General features: G+C 43.4%; 1 protein-coding gene across 10 annotated transcripts in view; it reads left to right on the forward strand.

Moving 5' to 3' along the window:
• The window catches only part of NEO1 (neogenin 1), a 577741-nt gene that overhangs the window by 518457 nt on the left and 42434 nt on the right, over positions 1 to 16850 (forward strand). For 6 of the 10 annotated variants that reach the window (XM_078685036.1, XM_078685045.1, XM_078685038.1 and 3 more), the window contains exons 21-24: positions 9191 to 9223; positions 12656 to 12724; positions 13788 to 13935; positions 16409 to 16647. In XM_078685036.1, coding sequence (XP_078541162.1) covers positions 9191 to 9223; positions 12656 to 12724; positions 13788 to 13935; positions 16409 to 16647 — 489 coding nt within the window. The remainder of the gene's footprint in view (positions 1 to 9190; positions 9224 to 12655; positions 12725 to 13787; positions 13936 to 16408; positions 16648 to 16850) is intronic. The other 4 variants (XM_078685037.1, XM_078685041.1, XM_078685040.1 and 1 more) reach the window with 1 other exon arrangement.

Below are 16850 nucleotides of genomic sequence, written 5' to 3' on the forward strand. Positions count from 1 at the left end.
CAGACAAGATTGATAACCATGACTGCTGTTTTAGGACAGAAGAAGAGACAAAAGGGAGAGTAGACTTACAGGACACTCCCCTTCCTGAATGCAACGATACTTTATGGGTTGATGGTTCATGTTTCAAGCTGCCGAATGGTGATACGACTGCAGCATATGCCGTAACGACATTACACACCATTATAGAGACCGCGCGCATTTCCCATAATTCTGCACAAGCTGCAGAGCTAATTGCGCTTACCAGAGCATGTGTGTTAGCGAAAGGAAAGCGAGTGAATGTGTACACTGACAGCCAATACGCCTTGGGTGTGGCTCACAGTTTTGGGAGATTGTGGCGTGAACGTGGATTCCTGACGTCACATGGTGCAAAGATACAACATGGTCAGCTAGTTAATGAGCTCCTCGAGTCACTGACCTTGCCACTACAAGTTGCCATTGTGAAATGCAGTGCACACAAAAAGATTCAAGATGATGTTGGCCGCGGGAATGCATTTGCAGACGAGGATGCGAAAGAGACTGCAAGGAACACAATGAGTTGGATGTATGTTGTAGGTCCCGCTAGATGGATTACGGATGTAGGAATGTGTGAGGACACCATTGAAAGCGTGAAATCTATACAAGCCGAGGCAACTGAGAAAGAGGTGAATGAATGGAGAGAAAGTAAAGGTAGATTAGACGCGAATGGTTGTTGGGTCGAACTGTCAGAACACCAGCGATGGCTATTACCTAACGCATATGTACTTGCAGTAGTAACCATGGCTCATGGAGTTGCGCACATTAGTTCGAGAGGAATCTGTAAAGTATTGGCCCCAGTATGGCAAAATGGTAATATCCCGAAATATGCAGAGAATGTGGTCAGAAACTGTATGGTGTGTTTGAAGTACAATCCCGGTAGGGGAACCCCAACTCCAGCTGGTCATTTTGTGCCTCCAACGTATCCGTTCGAGGTTTTGCAGCTCGATTTCATTCACATGGAGAGATGCAACAATCTGAAGTATGTGCTTGTCGTTGTTGTTTGCGCTTTCTCCAGGTGGGTGGAAGCGTACCCCCTTAAGGACAATACTGCCTTGTCAACTGCCAAAGCCCTTGTCAAAGAGTTCTTCCCGAGATTCGGTATGCCTAGAATCGTCTGGAGTGATAATGGAAGTGAATTCGTAGGACGCGTGATGAAGAGAGTGTGTGAGTGTTTAGGCATACAACAAAAGTTTCACTCTGCGAATCACCCCCAATCAGCTGGATTAGTAGAGTGCTACAATGGCACTTTAAAGCTCAAATTAGCCAAGATCCAAGCCTGTACAGGTCTTAAATGGCCTGACGCCTTGCCCCTAGCACTCTTGTCAACCAGAATGACAGTCCATTCCAGGTTAGGACTTAGTCCTCATGAGATAGTGTTTGGCCGCCCAGCCAACGTCTAGGGCGTGCCAAGGCCAAAGAAACTCAGCGAAATAGAGCACCCCGTACTGCTTGACTATTTGTGCGAATTAACAACGAAATTGCGTGTTTTACACCAGCAGGTTCACAGTTCCTCTCCACCAGCCTCTGACGATCCAGGTCACTCCATCGAACCCGGCACGTGGGTCTTGGTGCGGAATTTCCAGCGCACAAACAACGGACAGCCGAGGTGGACCGGACCGTACCTGGTACTTCTTTCCACGAGATCAGCTGTTCGGGTGGAAGGCAAAAAGAACTGGGTGCACGGGACCCATTGTAAACGGGTCCCTCTGCCCCTTCCATACGACCGGTGGGTCAACAAAGGAATTGCCGACTCCGAGACAGAATCCATACCTCGCTTCATCCCTTTCAGCGATGCACGTTTGAAAGAAACTGGTACCGAAAAGGAGAGTGATCATATTTTACAAGGACTTGTGCCACCGTCAATGCCGTTGGACACTTCAGAACCTAAGACATTGTTTGAAGACCACACCGTACCAGGAAAACGACGGTACAATTTAAGGTCTAAACAAAGAGACTAATAAAAGCAAACTAATGTGATTTTCTTTTCCCCAAGAACTATTTTTGATTTTTCAGCTCTCTCACTCCCAGGGAACTTGCTCATTTTTGATTTTCGAACCGCCATCCGCTTCTGCTGCTAGGGTCGCGGTTGAAGTCTGGGGAGTGCAACTGGGGACGTTTAGGTCAACGGTTCTGGTTGGTCCAAGGGAGTTACCCCGGACTGAACAGAGCGCACTCCCTGGCAGAACCAACCTACCACCGCGGGCAGCAACTAGAGGATGGAGTTTCCTAGGGTAAAGAGACCTGCCAGACTCACGGACTTTGAAAGACAGTTATGCCCGATACTGGCCAAAAGAAGTTTTTTGATAATTTGTATTTTTATGTTGTGTAGCATAGCAATGTTCTTGACTGGTTATACTCTATTCGTCTTTCAAGTTTCCTTGTTCTCAAATGACACTTGGCCAACTCCTCCTCTCACTCTCTCCACACACTCCTTTCACCCTCTACCTGAACACGAGTCTGCCAGAAGACTCGAATTTGTAAATAACTCATTCATTCAACTTCTACACCAACACCAGTCCATAATGAACACATCGAACTGTTGGGTATGCGGACTCATGCCGCACACGACTGATAAGGGTATCCCATACTTCATCTTGCCTTTCAGTTATTATGGTTCTCTGTGGGCTTTCCAGACCATTTTCCTATTCGCCCTAGAACCATACCCGACCCGTTCTACTGAGAGTGATTCCAGTAACAAGGCACTAGTAGCAGGGATAAGAAATATGAGTAGAGAGTTCGACACCTATCTAACGATTCCCAAAGATGAACTCACTCCGTACACTCTTTGGAACGTAACTAAATATGGGGTTTACCTGAGTAAGAGCCATACAGCAAAGAAATCCCGCCCAGTTTGGATAGTACCCAACCGAGGTCACTTATGTTTACAAGGTATCGGTAGGGATCCCAAAGCACAATTAGGAAAGAGTATATGCACGGAAACATATGTGTTCGCTTCCCGAACTTCCCCTATACTATTAGCAGCCAAAGGCACGTATTTCGTCTGCCATGACCAAGCCTACACCTGGTTGCCCCCTGACTTCTCAGGTACATGTTTTATCTCATTTCTGCTGCCTCCCACCTACACGGCCAGAGCAGATTACCATTGGACAAGGACAGCTAGAGGTGTCGTGAGTAAAGACGACACCGCGGGTCAGGAATTCGCTGACTTCGCAAAGGGTTTTCTGCCATTTTGGGGGCCTATGGTGAACAGCAGGAATATTCGCCAGTTATCGAGGATAGTTGAATCCGCCGTGATTACAACGGCCGGAGCCCTTGGCAATTTGACGACCGAACTTCAGTCGGATCGACTTATGACCCTTCAGAACCGAGTTGCCCTAGATATCATACTCGCCGATCGTGGTGGTGTGTGTAGAGTGATCCAATCCAGTTGTTGCATTTTCATCCTTGATAACGCACCGACAGTGTACCAGGCCATCTCTAAGCTACACGAGATATCTGGTTCCCTTCACGTAGAAAAAGGGGACTGGTCCTTACTAGGGTGGTTCTGGGAACTGATCGCTACCTGGGGATGGAAAACACTGATCTTCATTGGGACGATCTTAGCACTTCTGTTTATGTTCTGCCTGTGTGTACAGTGCGCTCATGCACTATGTGGCTTCTGTGCTACCTCATGTGTACGGAAGCCTGTGTCAAGGGACGAACTGAGCAACAGAGTGATGCTACAGCAGCATCTCCACGAATTCCTTCATACAGACTCAGACTCGGATTAACATGAATTATTGCCTTATATGAGGGCAAAAGGAGGGTCTGTGGTTCTGAAATTCTGGACCCTACTGTTGTCCCGGTATCGACGCCCGATACCCGTGTCCCGAAACATCAACGTACCATGACGAATTTGGTGTCGACGAACCGATAATGATTAGGACATCATTCCTATGCATTTGCGTCATGATCGAGGCATGCTAACACCCCTGAATCGTAGTTTCCGTCCCGACCCCTCAGACTCCATTTTGTAAACGGTATCCATCTGGTGTCTTGCCCTCATGATAAGTCAATTAAAGGTCGAGCTTGATCTAAAAGGACACGTCCACCTTCCCTGTCTCCCCCCTGACCTGTCCCAACTGACTCCATTGCCTCCAGCCGAACCTGTTTGGGCAGCTCCTCGCCCAGTGGCCTAATACGATAGCATCAATGCATAACATGCCACAAACCATTCACTACATCCAGATCATGTTTTCTACACACACGCCTGTCCGCGTTCCCTGTTTATGGCCAGTTATATGACTAGGAGGTGCCTTCTTTTATTGGGGCTTCACCGATATCTGATGGGAGTTCCGGGCTTGGCTGGGTAATCTATCACGAATTGGACATCTAAAATACGGGCTTGCCTACATGACTTCGCTCTTTTGTATTATTGTAGAAATATGTGTATAGCCATATCATAAACTCAAGAATTCTTGCTTGCAGCTATTATTTCTGTATATAAGGAGAAGGCTGGTTCTGTAAAAACGAACAGTCTCCTGAGAACACATGACCCGTGTTTGTCGTGCTTCTAGGACACCTGTTACTTGGTAGCTGCCAATAAAACTTGATCTCCGACTGCGACTAGAAGACTCAGTGTTTCTGTGGTCCGGAACAAGGGAGAACTCAGAGGTCTTCGGGTGTTATCCCCTGGCACCAAACGGGTTCCTAAAAACCAGTTACCTCACTCAGAAGCCATGCTTGGCTTAAAGCTTCAGGCTCTAGACTAGAGATTCAACAACTCATTGGAATCCATCTCTCTCTGTCCTCAGGTCTATGAGATGCTAGCAAAAATATAAATTAAAAAAGATGTCAACAGGGCAACAGCAGCAGCCTGCAAAGAAGGTTCCTTTGCATCTAAAACCCTGTATAAGCCACAACAGAAGTCCTTTTAGGAAGATCATCAGGCGAAGCTCTGGCAATATCAAGAGGAGACTTCCATTGAAATAGACAAGGAAAGGCAATGGCAAGGTAGAGGGACCCTCTTCCACACATACAGCTTGGCTCTGTAGGAAGTTGGCTCTTTGTATACTGGACCAAAACGAGGTACACTGTCTTGAGAGTCCAGGTAAACACCAATTGGTTTATAGAGGCACAAATGATAACCCAGATGCTATCTTTTGTGATAGTGTGGGCGAGCAGTTAGGCTTATCAGTGGGTAGTGCTAAGCATTTATTGCAGAGACAAACGCAATAAGTGAGAGACACACTCAATAAAGCAATCTGGCACCAATTTATAAAAAAAAAATAGCGAAGATTTTTATATGAATGTAGATAACAAGATCATTGTAATCGGGCAAGTACTTTTAAAGATAGGAATTTTTACAGGTTTCAAAAGTTCAAGTGCAATTTCTGGAGTGGTAATGTTATCCTATGGGGGGAAAAACATATACTGCATCCAGTCACTTGTCAGTGACTTACGGCACCCTTCCCCGGGACTTACGGTGAGTATGGGCAAGGTCCAAGGCAATACCAACTGGTCACCTCGAGCAGCACTGGGGCGGTCGGGTGCAGAGGTGTGTTTCAGCGTCGGGTGCCCTGTTCACTTCAATGGGGAATGGTCCGGTTGTAAAGAGGCTGCAAGCTAGGACTGGGGGAATACTTTTAGGCGACGGGATCGTGCATCAGAGGACACTTTCGGTTGAGAGGGCCTGCACAAAGAGGCTGCAGGCAGCAACTGGGAGTCCAGTCTGGACAAATTCAAAGGTGGGCTCAGCCTATGAGGGTCTCAGGATCCCTTTGGCACTGTCTCCTCCCTCGGACTCTGGCTGTGAGGCACAATTGCAGCGGTACTTTGAGGTGGCGGCGGTTGGAGGCTCACTGTATTGGTTCTGCAGAAAAGGGGTAAAACAGGACAGCTGGGCCACTCTCGATGGAGGTCTCACTGTCCCTGAAGATCCTTGACATATAGGTCGGTCTTCATTGGTGTTGGTGTCCAGGCTGGACACAACAAGTATTGGTTGTTGCAAGGGATCTAGTATCCCAGGTATTTAGTCTGTGAGGCTTCGGACGGTCCTAGCATCCCCACCCTTGGAGGGAGGACGGATCTGACTAAAATAGTTTAAATAAAAGTCATAGTACTAAATATCACATGTAACAATATTCTGCTGCCTGCCTTCAATCTCAGAGTGCTCAATTGTTAAGTTGCATCCAGCCTTTAATAGATGAGCATACTTAAAGACGTCTTGCCTCATCTTCAACAAGGGGACTACATGGCAACCTTTGATCTCAACGATACCCTTGTTCATATGCCCATCATCCTGTTTACTGCCAGTGCCTAATGTTTTTGATAAGCGGAATACATTACCATATCATGGATTTGTTGTTCAACGTCACAAAAGGCTCAAATGGTGTTTACCAAAGGTCTGAAAGTTGTGGCCGTGCATTACCAATGCAGTCATTTACAGCCTTCATAAACTTGTCTGACTAGCTGATGAATGGGAGCAGCAGCACAGCGCCTTACTTTCACTCACTAAATACTATTTCACCCTCAGTTACGATTCAAAGTCTTATCAGAAAAAACCCACATCTTTGTTTCCAACAAGCGCAAGCTTTCTTGTCAACCAAGCTCAGTGGATTGACTGGCAAAACTTACCCCAGTCCAGTGTAATGGCTTTCAAAAGGTTTTTGCCCCTTTACTACATGTCACATCCTCTGACGGTAAGAATGATTTTGAGGATACTAGGTATGATGGCCTCTTGTATTTTGTTAGTAACAAATGCACAGTTGCACTTTGATATTCCACTCAACTGTCACAAGCAACTGGGTGGAACTAATGGTAATAACAGTCAACACAATGATATTAATACTGGGCATGTTGTTTCTCAACCTTCAACCGCAGGTGACCTTCAACAGAGATGCTTCTGTCATAGTTTAGGGTGCTTTCATCCTACACCTCACCTTTTTGGGTCAGTGGTCTCAGCAAGAACATCTCTTTTACATCACTATGTTGAAACCTATGGCCGCCTAGCTATCCCTTTGTGCCTCACATTCACCACTGAGTAGTTCTCAATTGAATAGGCTCCGATATGTCACATTAACAAATAAGTTATACCTAATTAACACAGCTGTCCCATATTGCACAAAGGATTTGGCAAAACATCTCCCGGAGTGGACTGCAGCAGGAGTCGTCCGCATATCCATAAATGAGAGACCAGTCCAAAGGTATCTCATGAATACGTCCAGCATTGGAACACTCCAACAATTGACCTGCTCACAACTTATGAGAAAGCCAGATGACAAAGTTGTTCATCCTGGTATCCTCACCTCCATTCCCTAGGCAGTGCCGTATGGATCAGCTGATCAAGGATATTTATCTCGGTTTCCTACGTTAATGCTCATATCATATGTGAGTGACAAGCTTGATTTTCTGCTTCTCGATATGTCCATTTACCCCAAGAGAAGCTACAGCTATGTACAGACCTGCTCAAGCAAAACAAATGGCAGCTGCTGCATTCAAATTCCAAGCCACAAAAGTATGTGATTATGTGCACCTGGAAATCTTTGAGAATTTGTAGATTTGCACTTTCCAGATAAATGCCTGAACATTTTGAGGGAAGTCAAGAAACCTGCAACACAGGCATGTTACGCTGCCAAATAGAAAAGATTTGTAAATTGCAAAAATAGTTTAAATAAAAGATATAGTACTAAATATCACATGTAACTTACTACACTTATAAAAGTCAGCATACTCTACTTTCCAACTGCATTTAACAGCAATTACAGCATACCTCCAAAGTAAGCATAGTGAAACTATTATTCAGAATGCAAGCCTTTAAGGCATTTATGGAAGGGTTAAAAAAGGCTCAACCTCCCTCAAGTTTCAATAAAGGAACAAGTGGGAACTTAACATTGTCCTAACTAGACTTATGAGACATCCATTTAAGTCCCCCAATTCATATCCACTACAATTTAGTCAGTGAATTGCATACAATGTCCAATGAAGAACCTTTTATTCAGCTTCAAAAGGATTGGGTTGTCCTCATGACCCATCCATGGTTTGTTGCCTAAATTTGTATTTTCTTTTCATGGTAATCAGTCTGTTGATTTGCCTTTGTTCTTTCCGCTGTAACAGTCACCAATAGAAAGGTCTTTACAATACTTCACATGTTAGAAGATCTATATTGTACTTTGTAAATAATATCAAGTCCCTATGACAATAAAACAGCTATTTGTTGAATTAGCACAGGAACACCTTGGCATCCCAATCTCCAAGTTGGGAATAGCTAGGAGGATTGTAAAACACTAAGGCAAACATACTTTACCACCTGGACCTAGGGCACATTCTGCATATAAAATTGGGGGCACTATGGCTTTCCAACTGAAACATTCTTTTAGTAAGCATTTGCAAAGCTGCTACTTGGTCAACTCTCCACATGTTCAGTAAACATTCCTATGTATACATTCAGGCATGCCCAAAATAACAAGCTGGCCAAATGGCCCTTCTTTTTCATATCTTCCACTTCTGCCTGAAAGCTGCAGGGAACAGGTTAAGCTTTTAGGCTTTGCAAAGCATGTGATCTACAGCTGCGCATGAAGCAAACCAAAAAAGTTTTTTACCTGTCACAATCCGTTTGCTGCTTGTAGTGCTATAGATTTGCATGCGCTTTGGATGCATGTTTGCCTAACACTTGACATATATTTTTTTTAATCATTTTTTCATGTTTGCCTGCGTCCTAAGAATCTTACTCTAGTCCCCAGCCGTGCCTTTGTTGTATAGATTTACATCTGACACGCATTATCCCATTGGAGGTGAAGTAGTATAGTTATCGATGCTCAATCTGTTGTGGGGGTCAGGATAAATGAACGAGGTTGATGTTTTGGCAGAAAGCAGTCTTACCTCTAGAATTACCTCTAGGGTTAGCTTCATACTATCATTTGTCATTTCTGTGTGATTTGCCAGTATTCCCAGGAAGGTATTGGGGGGAGGGGAGGAATATTCAAATTTACAGGTAAATACTTTTTTCTATTTCTAACCTGTCAAAATACTAGGTTTGGTGTTGTAGATAATCACTGTTTCGTGTGTTTGGTAGGACTGGTCTCTTTGTATCTTCATAATGGTAGGCTTGATGTTTGCACATCACCACCTCTGCCACTTTGTCGAAAATCAGCTTCCTGTAGTAATATCCTTATAGAATTAGATTGACCTCTTTTCTTTGTTTCTCAAATTTTTCATGCTGGCCTTATCCTGGTAGCCGAATCTTCTGATAAAATGCCCAATGATCAAGGTAATGCAATGCTTTGTCTCCACTATCACACCCTCGTCTTACAGTGATGATTTTAACAAACCAAGCCTTCACTTCACTGTTGTCAGAAGTGCTTTCAAAAGAGGGAGATTCAGTTTTTTTCATATTTACCTTCTGTACACTTTGTTTGGCATGAAGCTGTTTTTCAAAAATGCCACCATTTCATGTAAAAACTAATTTGTCATGCGTCTGCGAGTTCTTTGTTGTAGTTTGAATTGGTTTCCTAAATTTGAGATGCATAGAACGTGATTAAAAAAACATGCTTCGCTGAAACAAGAGTGATAAGAGAAGACAGTGTCTGGCTGCAAAATCTATCCAGCTTTCGTATGTTAGAGAGAGATATTGGTACTACAATATATTGCTAATGCTCATCTCTATCAAGAGTAATTTCTAGATAATGCAATGCAATCTCTGGTTAACCCTGTGTTGTTCTCTGCCACGTTTTTGAGAGTGAGAAATGTGTTGTGTACAATTACCACAATGGGCCTTGTAATGCACAACAGCCTTGTCCTCTAATGACACATAAACTAGCTACCAGACTGACTTAAATGTGAACTCTCAAATTATAAAAGTCAAGTTACATCAGACAATTAGAGCATAGTTAAACCATGCTGTCCTGTATTTAAAAATACTAATTTACTGTCATATTTGATTAGGAAACATTACGCTTGTAGCATGTTTGGCTGTAGATATACATTCTCTGCATACTTCCCTTAGTGTACAATACATTCGGGAATCGACTCCACCTCAGATTGTCTTTTCTGCCATCATGTTTGGACGCATTCAGCAATAGCTCTGAGATCGAAATGTGATCCTTGCAGGATTTTTGGGCCAAGCTGCTCCACTTTTTGAGACTGATGACTGATAACAATCACTGCACAGTTGATCTCTATTCATTGGGAACAGCACTCTACTCTTACCTATTGGACAGAGGCCTGAGACTCCAGAGCCTCCGATGAAGATCAGGACGGGATGTTCTAAGAGCTGACATCATGAGGGACACACACTACTGAGGGGCGTGGGTATTATTCCCGTGCAAAGCCAAGTGCCGTAACCCTGCTTATTTAAGCACCCCCACACCATGGAAGAGCACTGCTCCTGTGGTCAGCGAGCCATTAGCAGGGCAGAAAAAGTCTCACCCTCCGACTCCTCTAAAACTCCGGCTGGCGCCGAAACAAGGCTATGGAGTCCAGCAAGTTCCTAGCAAAGGTTGTCAAGCCTCAATGATCATCGCCCCTTCTCTTCAGAAAGGCAACAAAGCTCCAACTTCGAGGCCGAATTTGACACTTCGAACACCTCCAAGACTGAGCTTCAAGTGGACATATTTGACGCCGAGACAGGAGAATCCGAGACTCCCTTCCCGGCATAAAAACATGCCTCAAGGCACAAGCGGCTCTTTATCTACCACAGCTGCCCCAGGAAAAGCTTCAACCTCTTTGTCCCCAATTCACGGATGCTGACATTAGAGGAGGAGCTCTCTTTCGAGTCACCACATCCGGTGCCCAAGAAGCACAAGGACTAGACAACAAGCTCTCCACTCCAGCATCTCACACCCAGACAATCACCGCCTCCACTTCCTCCACCACTGACTTGGCCTCTTGCCTGTCACAAACCTATCTGCGCATACAGCATTTGTTTCACAAGTCAGACAGGCAGACAGAGGATACTCAAGGGATATTTACAGGATAGCAATGGCAAGAGCAAGGGCAGAGGTAAGCACTGACTCACTCATGCTGCAACTCTCTGTCCCAATTACACACCACTGAGGGGGTAAGGCGGGGGGGGGGGCTCGGGTCACAGATTTGAACACTCGCTTGAAGGAATCCACCTCAGATCAGTGGATGTTAGCAATAGTTCAGCGGGGCTCCTCAATATAACTACCTTATGCCGCTGCTCTGCCAAGGGGTCTTCCTGACATCATTGTACCTCGAGAAGCCGTACATCCACACCCCCAAGCACCCTGCTCATCTCCAGTACCTTCAGTTTGTGTTCTCCTGTACCTCGATAACTGGCTAAGAGAAGCAACAGGCAACAATGACTACCACACATGCAGGCAGGTCTAACACTTCGGCACAGCCAAAGGTTCGCGGTAAATGCAAACCCCAATGATCCAGCCCTTCCTGGATTCATAACCCAACCAACAGAGGGTGATGGCATTCCAAGAACTGCTGCTGCTTCTACAGTACTCTTGTTTTCTAACTGTAAAAACTGTAATGAAGCTCCTGGGTATGATATCATCCTGCATAACAATTGTCAGACGCTAGGTTACACATGCACCAACTCCAGCAGTGTCTTATGAGGAAATGGTCAGAAGTGGAGGGTCAGCGGTAATATCTAGTATTGTTAAAGGCCGATGCCCGCCGTTCTCTGCAGTAGTGGAACAGCAGAACCTTGATTCTCTGCCAGCCTTTCTTGAACCCTTACCAACAGGTGATTGTTAACACCGACGCATCGCTCACTGGATGGTGTGCTCATCACAGCAACATGACTCTGCAAGGTACTTGGGCCACCCGCAGCCAGGGTAGACACATCTATTAGCTAGAACTGTTGGTCATCCATCTAGCTCTCAAAGCCTTTTACCAGCTGGTGATATCAAAGTGCCAGTGCTGGGATACTCCCTGGTGCAGCTGTGAACTCTACAAATCCTTTTATTTATTAATTCATTCATTCAAAGTGGTCCTCATAAAGACTGAATGGCAGCCATGTTTTAAATCCAGAAACAGGGGTTGGCTACTCCCTAGTTGTCTGCCCTAGCACAGGATATCTGGCACTGCACAAACCTCAACAAGATCCATCTCTCGGTGGAACGCCATCCGGGGTGGACAATGACTGTGTACCTGTTAAGGAGTCGCCAACAAGCCCAGGAATGGTAACTACAACCACAAGTCCTCCACAAGCACTTCCAGTAGTGGAGACCCCCAGTAATTGACTTCTTCACATCCTAGAAAACGCCTCCAGGTATCCACTTACAATACACTATGAATGAACTGGTCCTCTTAAATCCCTCTACTATCCTTTCCGATCCAAATGACAGACTAACATGTCCACTGCTCAAATGAATTTCATATTTCCCCAGACTAATTCACCACTAATCCTATTTTCGTACAGGAGTAGCGTGTTACTCACCAAAATAGCGCTTTGAGGGGGAAGTTAGGGTATTAATGTTGTGTTATTCTGTGTATGCATGTGTCCAATTCATTGGCAGACACTGTGCTTTATGAATCATACTTAAAACTCGCAAGTTTTCAAGTTATTTGGGCCTGTAAAGAATCCAGCAAGGATCAAAACTGGAGTTGCTGTTTTCGAGATGACATTTATCTCTTTTAGAGGTGGCACCTGTTATTCCAATGATGTCTTTGTGAGTTTTGAGGTACTAATAAAACTCAAGCTAACAGTCCCATTTTTTTCCTTTAGCCTCGGGATCACAGGGAAGAGGAATTCGACCTCCAGATATGGGTTTTGACAACAGAGCATCCACCAGCGGTAATGTCTCTCTGATGCTGTACCTTTTCTTTGTATCATGCCATCGAGGTCCATGGGTGGTGGGGAATGTGTTTGTTAAAGTAGGGAGTATTTTAACAGAGTGGCATAAAACCTCACTAACCTTGAGGTAGGTCTTAGCTTCATGATATGAACTTGTGTGATAACTGTCTTTTTCAAAGGACTCTATCCTATTAACCTCGCCTGTTTCTTTTCTGAGAATGTGGTCCATTGCATATTTTCAAAATATAAATGGTCCTATGTATGGAGAACCTAGAGGCTGTAAAAGTATGGTTTGCTCCTAGCCTCTACCTGTACATTCTTGCTTGCTTTCAGGTACCTAACTTGAGGTGGCTTGGCAAGCAGCCTTTGTTTACATCTGTTTTTTACACACTTTTCATTGATATGACCCCATTTTCTATTTTTTACCAAAGGCCAGCAATGTCATGAGCCCACTCGCTCCATGTTCAACATAATCTTGAATAGGATTTACAAGTAATTGATCTTGCCCTGCCTACAGGCAAAAAAAAAAACCACAAGTTTATACCAGTCTCTCTCATTCATGGATATTGTGGATAGCAAGACATTAAAACTTCTGATATGATCAGCCCCTTGTTCTTTAGTTACTCTTCATGTAAGTTTCTGCCTTTAATCCTTAACAGGTCTAGGTAACCTGATTATTTTTGTGTTGGTCTTTGTTTTCTAGCATTTCAATCTCGCTGAAATAGCCTTCCAAGATGATTGTGTTCCAATCACCACTTCTAGCTGGTCTCTGTGAAAGTTTCAGTCCTTGATTCGAAGTGTCTCCCTGTAGAATTGTTGACATTTAAACTGCGTTTCAATTCTCTTCAGTCCTTGCTCACTTCCTCTTGAATGATATGCCTGTACTAGAAAGTTATAGGGATACTGAATGTTCTTAAAACATTTGTATGCTAATGAATGCCTTAACGTGTGCTGCACATACCTTAGAGGAATGTAATATGGTCTCTGCTGATGACGTTTATTTCTAATGTGCAAGGCTGCTGGTTTGTGCACTGAAAACATGTTTATATTTCTCTCTTCACAGGCAATAACAGCCCCCATGGGAGCCCCACTGGCATGGATAACAATATCATGCTGATCATCATTGTCTGTGTTGCTGCTATCACGGTCCTCATCGCAGTGGTAGTCGCTATCATGTGCACTCTCCGCTCGTCATCCTGTCAGCAGAAAAAGTATGAAACCTTGTAGATTGGGATATTAACGCTCCACCACGGATATCAGACCTATCTCTCTCCACTTATGACACCAAACCTTAGTTACATTTCTAGCACCGCAGATGCAGTAGTGGACTGCCTAGCACCGTTGCTATTTGGCATAATGTCCTTCGTTTGAGACATATTATTTGATTTTGTTTCCTGGTAAAGCCATTCCCAGCCTCCATACCCTTGTTCCCTGCCCAGAGACTTGCCATTACACTGGCATTCCTGTGTCCCAGTGTGTTTGAGTAGGAATCTCGTAAAGACTCATAAATTCCAGAATTCTAGCTAAAAACTTCCAGTTAAATTAGTTTAAGCAAGAAGAGTTTTTTGGGAGAGATTCCTTTGCTTGAAATTTGTTTCAGTTGATATGTAAGGGAATAAATGGTTGCATCTTCAATGTTATGATGTCCTCCATCAATAACATTTGACAAATGTTGTACATGCAATGCAGGTACCCTTCATCTTTGAGTATTTCTTTATTATAAGCCAGTATTTGGAGCATAGCAGTTAGTAAATATTAGCATCCTTTTAGAAATTAATTCCGGATAAAGCAAATTATGAACTCGGGAATAAAATAAAAGTAACATGCTTTGCATAGCATCATCCTAAAGTTATGCCTGTGCCCCCAGATACCAAATTGTTGCATTAACGTCGAAGTTATAATATTTTGATCCTACCTTAACCCAAAATAATATGGTTTTAGGGATTAAAATATTTTGCACTCACCAGGATTCACATTGGTTACCAGTGTGACTTTCACTGTGCTTCAGTGAACTTCAGCAGATGTCTTCACCTATTGAACAATTTCACAATGTTATGCAGCATTTCAAAATTCAACTTTATATTATCGTAAAGGTGCATTTATGAGCATTGGTTCATGTCTCTAACCCTTTCTGATTATACGTTTTTCTCCTTGAAGAAAGGATGAATGACTGTGATAAGCATATTGTAAAAATTTCTCAAAATGGAAAGGTTGTTGGGTGCATTTAAGGGAAGTATCAGATGTATCGCATATCTCTCAGTCTTAGAATGATCTGCCACTTTTACAATATATATGTATTAGATATTTCTCCTTTGTTCATTTCTCTATAAATCAACAATGGTTAAATACCAAGAAACAAATCCTACCAGAATCAAAAAAAGTTCACGCTCTTGATCTATGCCTTAATGTTGAATAACCAAACTAATACTTAGTAAGTCTTTATTTTTGTAAACTGCTTCCTTCAGCTTTTACACACTGTCATTTATTTTTAGTGAATTATGATATTCATTTAATTTTATTTATTATGCTATTTTGCACAAGATGTTTTGCATATCTTTTAAAAATGTAGTCTATGAACGATCTCCGAAGAGTGAAAAATATCTTGACTCTGAATAGTTTTTCAGGTTTATCGTTGTAGGTATATATTTTGGTGTGCGACTTCCACAAGCTATTAAAGTAACACCAGTAAATTCAGATAAGGTGAATGGTTTCGATTCCAATGACAGAGCGTTCTCATTGAAGGATAGTTTTATTTTAGTTTACAGTTAGATTTACTGTACCTGGTGGGTGGTGTCAGAGGCTGGATAGGTTATAATTCTTGGGGACTTCTGCGGGTTGATTTGAATCCTGGCATCCTGTTTTTGTGTTTAGTCTCAAGGTGCTCTTCCCTGAATGCCTTGCTAATAGATAGACATGATTTCTTGGCCTCGCGCTTGGCGAACCAGCACCCCTGAAAATGTATGGTTACCGCTATTGATTGACATATTTTGGACAAGGATTGTGCAGGAGAAAGTTACCATATTATTAAGAGGTCAGCCTTTCTAATATCATATGTAACTATTTGGAAGTAGTTGCAGAACATTCCCTCTACCCCACTGTCTCTCATCTCTGAACTGGATACCTTCTTGCCTGTGAAAAGCTGTCGGATTACTGGTTTGATCTGCTGGATTCCAAGAGAGAACAATTAATTAAAAGTGACTAAATACCAGGAGCAGTAGTTTCTGGTGTAATTTTCCGACCAAATCGTTCAGTGGCTATGCCTCCTTTCTCCTGTCATGCTCATAACCTTCACCCTCTTACATCCGTTATTTATCCTAATTGACTGTCTCCTTGCTACTTTCATCCTCTCAGCTTTATTGCTCATTAGCACCTCCGCAACTTTCTCCCACCCTTTTCCTGTTGTTTCCAAACTTCCTTTTATGCTCCCAACTTTATTTCCGAGTCTTTCTTTCTCTGCCTCAGATATACCCATTATCTCCTAACTCAATAGCAGTGTTTCTGGGGAATTCCTCCAATAAATTCATATAAGGTGATATTACAAAATAGCATGGTTCCAAAAAACTGCTTGTCAATTTTTCATAATTCTAAATTTCTGACACCTGCCATATGGGTCGTAAGTGTTAACTTTTTCTGTGATGTGTCTAAATTCCCTAGTTGTTTATTTTACTTGGTTATTTTAAATAGGAAAAGAGCAGCATGTAAATCTGTGAACGGGTCTCATAAGTACAAAGGGAGCTCCAAGGATGTGAAACCTCCAGACCTCTGGATTCACCACGAGAGGTTGGAATTGAAACCCACTGACAAATCACCCGACCCGAACCCAATTATGACAGACACCCCGATACCTCGCAATTCCCAAGATGTTACTCCTGTTGATAATGCCATGGATGGCCCAATCCATCAACGTCGAAATTCGTACCGCGGTAAGTGTTGGCTTGGTGAGTCACATGATTTATGGTGTGCAGGGATTGTGCTTACCATTGTCCTCAAAAAGTTTAATTGGTCAGAATAATCAGCGACAAGGTGGTGAGGCATTCTTACTGCCATGTGTGCCCATCATGTGATGGGACAGTTCTTAAGCGGAAGACCCTCCAGATTCGCGTAGAATATTGCAAATATCCTGTTA

The sequence above is a fragment of the Lissotriton helveticus genome, chromosome 3_2, assembly GCF_964261635.1.
Source record: "Lissotriton helveticus chromosome 3_2, aLisHel1.1, whole genome shotgun sequence".
In the NCBI taxonomy this organism is placed as follows: Eukaryota; Metazoa; Chordata; class Amphibia; order Caudata; family Salamandridae; genus Lissotriton; species Lissotriton helveticus.